Raw genomic sequence first — 8,334 nt, forward strand, 5'->3', positions numbered from 1 at the left:
ATGGTTGACACAGTTTTTTACATAGCACCAAAGTACCCCCACACACATACACTTGCACCTTCAAGGAAGGAAGTGATGCGGAGATCCTGGAAATGCTCTTCATCTGGGAGCTTGGGAGAGGGGTTTTCCTCCTGAAAGTGGCCCTGGGAGTAGGTCGTTCCTCCTTCCTTTTAATTACCTGGATGTTTTCTACTTTTGACACTAACTCTTGCTTTGTTCTTCTTTTCAATTTAGGAGCCGTAGCTCTTCTGCCCACTTGTAAGTGCAACTGGTATGGGTAATGGTGTGAGAGAAGGTCAAGTGGATTTCAAACAGCAGGATGTGGAGCCAGTTACATCAACCCACCTTCTGCCAGAGGTAAGAGCAGGAGATTGTTGGGTTTGAGAGAAGAGCTGTGTGGCTGCTGTCCAAAGGAAGCATCTTAATGGGATTTGAGTTGTGGAATCCTGAAAGAGCTGCAGTGTATGTGCAAGCTGTGTAACGTTGGCTTTCTCTGAGGACAGCCAAGCAGTTCCAGCCCTCTGGGAAGAGCCTGGGCGTCACTCGCAGCTGACAGGCAGGCAGGGCTGCGTTCCTTGTTCAAGGTTATGTCTTGTTATGTCTTTAGTGGCAGAGCTGGGAAGAGAGCCATAAGTCTTGGTTTTCTTGCTCTTGCTGCTGTTGTTAGACTCTTGTTAAAAGCACTGCAAGAGAAGGTGACTCTGAACCTTGATCTGATTTAGACCAAAACTCAGGCTGAAGTTCACACAATGCTGCCTTTGCCCGGCTACCCTTGCGTTTAGCACCAGACAGGCAGAGACTGGAAGGGAAAATTGAACTGAACCATGTATTTTGGTAATAAACATTAACTTTCTAGTTGTTAAACATTCTGAAAAAGAAAAATGTGAACTCCTCCATGAAAACACAAAGCATATCAAAAGTTAACGCTCTTAAGCCTTGTCTTGACTTGTCTTTCAGTGCGTAACCTTCACGGTGTTGGATTTCAAGTCATTTACTTGCTTTCTGCCTGTGTGTTATGAGAAGATAGCTGCTTTATAAATATGAGCTGTGGCAGGAATGTCAATAACAAAAGCACTTCCACTCCATTTATCATAGTAGGAAACCTGTCTAGTTTTATTCTTAGGATCTTGGGAACAATGTGGAAATAGGGATTGTGTGTTACTAGAAGAGCAAGAAAGGAACTTAGCTTCCCTACATGCCTAAATCATGAAGAGGTAGTGGCTTAGCTTTTAGAAATCTTAATAGGGAGAAAACAGTACATGTAAGAGGTGTCAGACCTTGGAACTTTGCATCTTGGCAGACCAGTCTAATCTTTGTGCTTCATGATCTGACCAGGAATTTACTGTGCTTGCAATTTTGAAGAGAATTTTGACCCAAGTCCTTGAGAGGGGGGGTAAATGCTGCAGCAAAGATAAAATATTACAACTTTTGCTTAGGATTGACTGTCTCATACTGAACAATGCTTTGTTCCAGGAGAACCAGGAGAAAAAGAAAGTACTCAACTCCCTAATGTCTGGTGCATTGGCTGGTGCTGTTGCTAAAACTGCAGTAGCTCCACTGGATAGGACAAAAATCATGTTTCAAGGTGAGTCCCATGGGTTTTTGCAAAACACTCTTACACTGTTGTTAGCAGAATCCAAACCAGCTTCTCTCATCTGTTCAGCCAGCCTGTTCTCCAGTGCTTTGCCCTCCTTCCATCTGCAGAGACCTGGCAGGATGTAGACAGAATAGCAACATTGCCACAATGAATTGAGTCTAAAAACCTATTGTTTGATTCTTGGTAGGATTATTGCAGGTGTCAATCAGCTGTGCATCTGGCCTGTGCTATTGGATCCAAGTCTCATGGTAGTCAGCAAGAGTTTTGCTATTTCAGTGTAACGCAGATGCACGTACTGCGAGTTAGAGACGATGCCTGTGGCTCGTGAACGTTGGATGGCCACGTGCATTCTGTTTTGGAGCATAAATAGCCACTGTAAAGGCAGCATTTGAGGGGGTGGTTGGTCAAATTTCTGTGTTGGGTTCAGAGAAATAAGGTGGGGAAGGGAAAGGAGCAATATAAGGAGATGTGGTGAGGTAATTGAGCTGTTTGGCAACCAGCCTTTAGTAAGAAGCTCAGGCTGTGCCAGCTCAAATGTATGCAATCTTTTCTACTAAGAGTTGCATTGTATTGCAGCTGAATTGTTTTGGTTAGAGTTGAAGTTAAGGATGAAAGTTACCACAAGAGGTATTGAAGCTGGCATACCTGACTTTGTATGACAAAGCCCTTTTTTGGAACCCGTGAAGTGTGGAACTGCAAGTGAAATTCAGCTAATTGGAATAGAAAATTCTCCCACGTTTGGTGGGATTTGGGATTCAGCCCCATCATGGGCTCTGTTCAGTTCTCCTGTTTCAGCACAGGAACTGTCAGCTACTCTAATTGTCCTGAAGGGAGGGATGCAGACAGTTAATACAGTAGACATGTGGTGAGGCCAAGAATTTTCAATCTGGTTGACATCTCAGATTAAATGAATTGGGTAGGTTTAATCTAATCCCTGGATGAGATTTAATTCTGAATTGACTTTCATTTGACATGATTTTCATTCTCAGCATAGAAAGGGATGAGGTCTGGAATAGTGGGGATATAAATCAGGGTGTTGAAGCTGTAGGGAGCTAAATCCTGAGCTGGCTGCAGGCTGGGGTTGTATCTGTGACCAGATGCTTGTGCAGCAATGAGTACGCGCTGTGCTTTCTCACTAGAACGAACACTGTAGTTCATCTGAGGTTGCAAATGTCAGGTGAGATGGAAACTGCAGAACTGGGGTGAGTCAACAACTGCCCGTATAAATCACCTTTCATTTGTACAGACCTACATTTATAAAAAGACCATGGTTGGTTTGGCACATTAAACTCACCGCAAAGGATATGATTAAAACTTGCCCACTCTGACCAATTTCTTAGTATCTGATGGATTTCTTAGTCTCTTGCTCTCCTAAAGGTTTTTTACTCTGTGGCTTCTTCCCTGTCTATGAAGAGAGAAAGCATCTTTGAGTCATGCGAGTGTAGGAATGTTGTGCCTTGAACTAGAGACTGAAGAGTTTTCCTGTGGGAGAGGGAAAAGAGTTCTGTTCCATTGCAGAGTCAGCTGCAATTGGTTATTGAAGTGTTTTTATTTCTTTCAAAAAGTGTTGAATTGCATAAAGGAGCAACGTGGTGAAAATGTATTTGCATGTGATTGTTTGATACACTTGAGAGGTTACAAGTCTCCAAGGAGTTTGCAAGAAACTGCAATAGACACTTAATTGGAACCATGTTTCATTAGCGTTGCTGTTTGAATTTTAGCCTGGGTTGCCTTCCTGCTGTAGGAATGTTACAAAACAGAGCTGCTGTATGCCAAATAAATCTCGCTTCCAAATGCCTTGTGTATTACATAGTTAAAGAGATGCTGTCAGTTTGAATGGATGCAAGAAAAGAAACCGGGTGTTCATTTGAGTTTTGCGAGGATAAAACCATTCTTGCGTGGAGCCTCGCTAAACAGACTCGTTCTTTGCTGGATTCTGGCATCAGGCTGGAACCTCTGCATGGAAATGCTCTGCTAAAATAAGTGGTCGGGGCAGTTTTGATTTATTTAATTAATTTATTTATTTATTCATTTATTTGATGTGCTTTAAAGTCAGAAGTGTGACACAAACTGAGCATTTTCATAACAGTAGGTAGAAAAATGAACTTATATGCTAAAGAGAATTTGGGAGCACTTACCAGTGGCATGTCTTTGTTTCTTATAAAGAATATTTTCTCTTGCATTAATTCTTTTGCTTCTATTTTTATCCCTTAGATAAAATGCCTGTATGGTTTATTTGATCCATCTAAATGTATTGCAAGACCTAATGCTCATTTTTTCTTTTTAGTGTCTTCAAAAAGATTTTCTGCCAAGGTGAGGTGATGTGTCTGTCTCCTGTTGACCTGAAGTGTTTGATTAATGGTAGTAATAGCCCTAACAACATCTTTTATATTTATTTAGCTTTCTGGCTTGGGTTTTTTTAGCAGCACTCCTAGTGAAAGAGCATAAAGGGGAAGAGTGGAAACAGTATTGTTTATAATACTCCTTAGGACAGTGCTCTTTCATGTCCAGTGCCTAGCACAGAGGGCTCTCAGTCCTTGCTCATACTCCAGGTTGTGCCTGTGACATGACAGATGTTGTGGTGTCTCTCAGGGCTTTTTTTTGCTAGGTTGTCTCCTCTGGTGGTTCCTTTCTTTCCCCCAACCACCACTGGAGTTGTTTCAGAATATATAGGAAATTTGAATTTGGGAGCTGATCGCTGTCACGGCTTGCTGAATGTTTTGTTGCATGTGCATCACGGCTGTTCCATGTGTGCTGTGCTATTATGTGTCATCCAAATGTTTCTGTCTTATACTAAGAAGATTAATTTGGGTTGAGAAATGGTTTGTGCAAACAGCAGTCCAGCTCTGTGCCCTGCCCTCAGAGGGAAAATGAAGATGTCTTGAATCTAAAACTCTCTCTCTTCCTGACTGGTTCTTTTTCACTCTAATGTATCTGATTCAATCTCCCCAGAGAAGACATTTAAGTTGTCTTGTTCTGGAGTCAGGGTTGTGAGCGTAAACAGCTGCCATCAGCTTACTGTGGTTGGGGTGGGAAGGAGGATTTGGAGAGGTTAAGCTATAGGGTCACCTTTTTCCCCCCCTCTATTGTTTGGATTCCCTCTTATCATGATCTCCCTGTCTGACCTTTGCTCTGTTGCCTGCAGGAAGCCTACAGGCTGATTTATCGCACCTACCTCAACGAAGGCTTCTGGAGTCTCTGGCGAGGGAACTCAGCCACCATGGTCCGTGTGATCCCTTACGCTGCCATTCAGTTCTGCGCGCACGAAGAGTACAAGCAGCTCCTGGGGAGTTACTATGGCTTCCAGGGAAAGTAAGATGCAAGTGTGGCTTTGGTCCTTGTAGAGGAGGATGGAGCAGTTTGTGGGGCCATAGATTGCAGGGAGGGAGCACGTTTCTTGGCTTTGTGCCGGCCTGTGAAGTTGAAAGCTCTGTTGGTAAGAGTTCTGCTGACCTCTCTCATGATGGCTTCGCAGAACAGGGTGTGTGAGAGGGGGCTAAGCAAAGGGCTGGGCTTCTAGTCTTGCACAGGGGAGATCTTTGTGAGAAGATCTGTCTTCTAGAGGCGTGAGCAAGAAGTGGCCTAGACATTGAGTTAGCACTTCCCTGTGCTGAGAGTGGGCAGGCAAAACAAAGAGCTTTTCTTCACAGGAGAAGCAACAAGATCCAGCCTTGTGCTGTTATCCGAGCCGTGTGCGTGGCCTGAGCCTCTTGCTCTTGGGCATACAGTGTCTGAGACACCCCAAGTCAGGCTTGCTGTCCTCAACAGAGATGTTCTCTAACCCTCCCTCTTGGATGGCTGTGGCAAACCACAGCTGCTTCAACCCCCACCCACCCGACTCTCTTCAGTACACAGGCAGGGAAGGGATTCAGTAGCTGATAGAGTAGAGCCATCCTCAAAAGCCACATAGTATTTCCATCTCCAGGTGATCTGTTTGGTCTCTTCTCTCACCTTACTTTAGAGCGTTGACACCCTTTCCTCGATTCATTGCTGGCTCTCTGGCAGGCACAACGGCTGCCATGTTAACCTACCCCTTGGATATGGTCCGTGCTCGAATGGCTGTCACGCCGAAGGAGATGTAAGTGCCTAACGAAAGCAAGTACAACCACCACCAACAAATGCAGAACTTTTCTTTTAAGGTCAGATGACTTTATTCCCCATTTTCTGGGTCACTTCTTGCTCGGAGCCTTTGGTGTAATAAACCTCTTACTGCTGGGGTCTGAGCATTGATTAAATGACCAGAGTCCTGGTTAGTCCAGGGGCTGGAAGAAGATGGATACTGAAAGACCTCACTAGTAAAACCTGTGTGTTGGCTCTTTAGGAGGCCAGCTGGCACGCCGCCTCCGGCAGAGATCTAACAGACAGGAGAGCATGTTGTGATAGGGCTATAGGAGAGCTGCTGACTGGCTTCTCCATTTGCAGACAGGCTTCTGAAATCCCTTCTGAGCTTGTTTGATGAGCTCAGAGCTGAATTAATTAATTGTTGATCCTTCAGAAAGTCCTGTTGGAAATATTACTGGTGTGTGCAGTCACTAACCAGCCCAGATCTGGTTTTCTTGTGTCCACGTGCTAGGTACAGCAATATTGTTCATGTCTTCATCCGAATATCCCGAGAGGAAGGATTGAAGACATTGTATAGGGGATTTACACCGACCATCCTTGGAGTGATTCCATATGCTGGGCTGAGCTTCTTCACCTATGAGACGCTGAAGAAATTACATGCAGGTAAAGACAACTTGGTTTGTTTTCAAATGAAATGGTGTAAGCGTTTGGCCAACTTGAGATGTTTTAATTCAGTCCTTTTCTTGGCCTTGAAGCCAATTGCAAAGTTCTGTGCTTGTGGAGGATGCCTTGTGCCTCCCTCTCTTCGATTCCAGATGCTGAGGAAGGCAAGCTGCAGAAAAGCAGTGTCTCTGTCTTGCAGAGGAACAAGAAGGTGCAAGTCCTGGGTGCAGAAGGACTTGGTTACGTACCAAGTCAGCTAACAGCCAAGTTGGGAACAAAATCTCAGGGGCTCTGGCGCTCAGTACTCCCTTTTGGCTCTCAGCCCACTTGACCTTAATCACGTGTTTATGACAAGAAGCTTTTTACACTCTGCTGCTTTCTCTTTCCCAGATCACAGTGGGAAATTGCAGCCATCCCCTCCGGAGCGGCTTTTGTTTGGTGCCTGTGCAGGCTTGATTGGCCAGTCAGCTTCTTACCCCCTGGATGTGGTTCGCCGACGAATGCAGACGGCGGGGGTTATGGGACACACGTACAGTTCCATCCTTCTCACCATGCAGGAGATTATAAGAGAAGAGGGACTAATCCGTGGCTTGTACAAAGGACTCAGCATGAACTGGGTCAAAGGTCCAATTGCAGTGGGAATAAGCTTCACAACCTTTGACCTGACGCAGATCCTTCTCCGTAAATTACAGCACAGCACTAATGTTGAAAGGTAGTAGCTTAATCCCCACAGCCCTTGCTGGGGAAAAGTACAACACGTGTAGAAAGAGCAATGCTAACGTTCCCTCACTTTGTACATGCTCCCCTGCAGCTGAGAACTTACCTTTCTTGTTTGTTTGTTTGGTGGGTTTTTTTTCTGTTGTTGTTGTTTTTGGGTTTTGTTTTCTTTTTAATGAGCCTCTGAGTTACTTGGAAACCTCAACCTGAAACTAACTTTTTCCTAAACAAAATTCTTCTTACAATTCTGCAGAACTGAGTCCTTTAAAGTAGCTGCCTCACCCTTCTTCGATACCAGGAGTGGAGCCTCTCAAACAAACATGTGCTGCTGTTGGCTCCTCACCTGGTCTCTGTGGGCAGATGAAGCGGTGGATGATGAAAGAGGGGACTCGGTGCTGTTGGAATGAACCCCTGAATCTGGGAAGTGACTGCTGCTCCTGGTAGGCAGTTCTTAGTTACTGAACACATGTTAGCTGGAGGCAGTCTGCCAAGTGCAATATTCCAGTGAGTCTGTAGGGAATTCCAGATTCCTCTGACCTGTGAGCAGCAGTCTCCATGAAACAGGATACAGCAGGATTTAACAGGTCCAGGTCACTTACTTTTTGTTCTGGAAATTGAATGTGAGCTCTGGCTCTGGCTGGAAATGCTGCCCTTATTCAAATCTTCTTCTCATTTCTGGGTTTTGTTGCATTCAAATATCCCTTGCTTGCAATGTCCCTCTGAGATTACCAAAGACTGTAGACAGCAGGGGAGGAAACTTCTGAGCGGTTTTGTAAATCAAATTCTCATATTTGTTGTCAGTGTTGTTGAGTAGGGGCTGTGCCTGGATTCACAGACTGGATTGAGTGGAACTGCAGTAATGTTTTCAGGCTACCCAAACTCTTCTGTTGTTGTCACGGTCTTAAAGGCAGCGTTTTCTGAGGGATCTGGCAGCCTGTAGTGTTGATGCAGTAGAAAAGGAAGTGTTACATACTTAAAACTTCAGCAGTTTTATCCTTCAGTATTATTGTCCCTGCTTTCTGCACGATGCAAGAACAAACATCTTAAAAAAAGATGCACGTGTGATGCAGACTTAGCTGTCCTGAAGGGCTGGTGAACACAGCCTCGTCATTAACCCAAGCTGCTGGCCCTGCTTCTGAACAAACTTCTTGTCTTTTGGTGCCTGCTTCGTAGGTTGTGTCACCTGCATTCATTAGTCCACACCTCAGCCAGTTTGCTTTTATTCCTAAAGTTCTTCTGAATCAACTGTGTCCTTGGGAGAACAAGCTCCACTGTCAGTATTGACTCTTCAGAAA

The 8,334-nt window shown here is 44.7% G+C and overlaps 1 protein-coding gene across 1 annotated transcript; it reads left to right on the forward strand.

The window, feature by feature from the left end:
- Nucleotides 1-234: 234 nt before the first annotated feature.
- Nucleotides 235-7,128, forward strand: SLC25A42 (solute carrier family 25 member 42). Its single transcript, XM_010176318.2, has 7 exons — nt 235-357; nt 1,474-1,585; nt 3,885-3,910; nt 4,743-4,909; nt 5,559-5,675; nt 6,171-6,322; nt 6,713-7,128. The coding sequence occupies exons 1-7, from the start codon at nt 274-276 to the stop codon at nt 7,036-7,038; spliced, it is 984 nt and encodes a 327-aa protein (XP_010174620.1). The 5' UTR covers nt 235-273; the 3' UTR covers nt 7,039-7,128.
- The last annotated feature ends 1,206 nt before the right edge of the window (nt 7,129-8,334 follow it).

The sequence above is a fragment of the Antrostomus carolinensis genome, unplaced genomic scaffold (assembly GCF_000700745.2).
Source record: "Antrostomus carolinensis isolate BGI_N321 unplaced genomic scaffold, ASM70074v2 scaffold41790, whole genome shotgun sequence".
Lineage (NCBI taxonomy): Eukaryota > Metazoa > Chordata > Aves > Caprimulgiformes > Caprimulgidae > Antrostomus > Antrostomus carolinensis.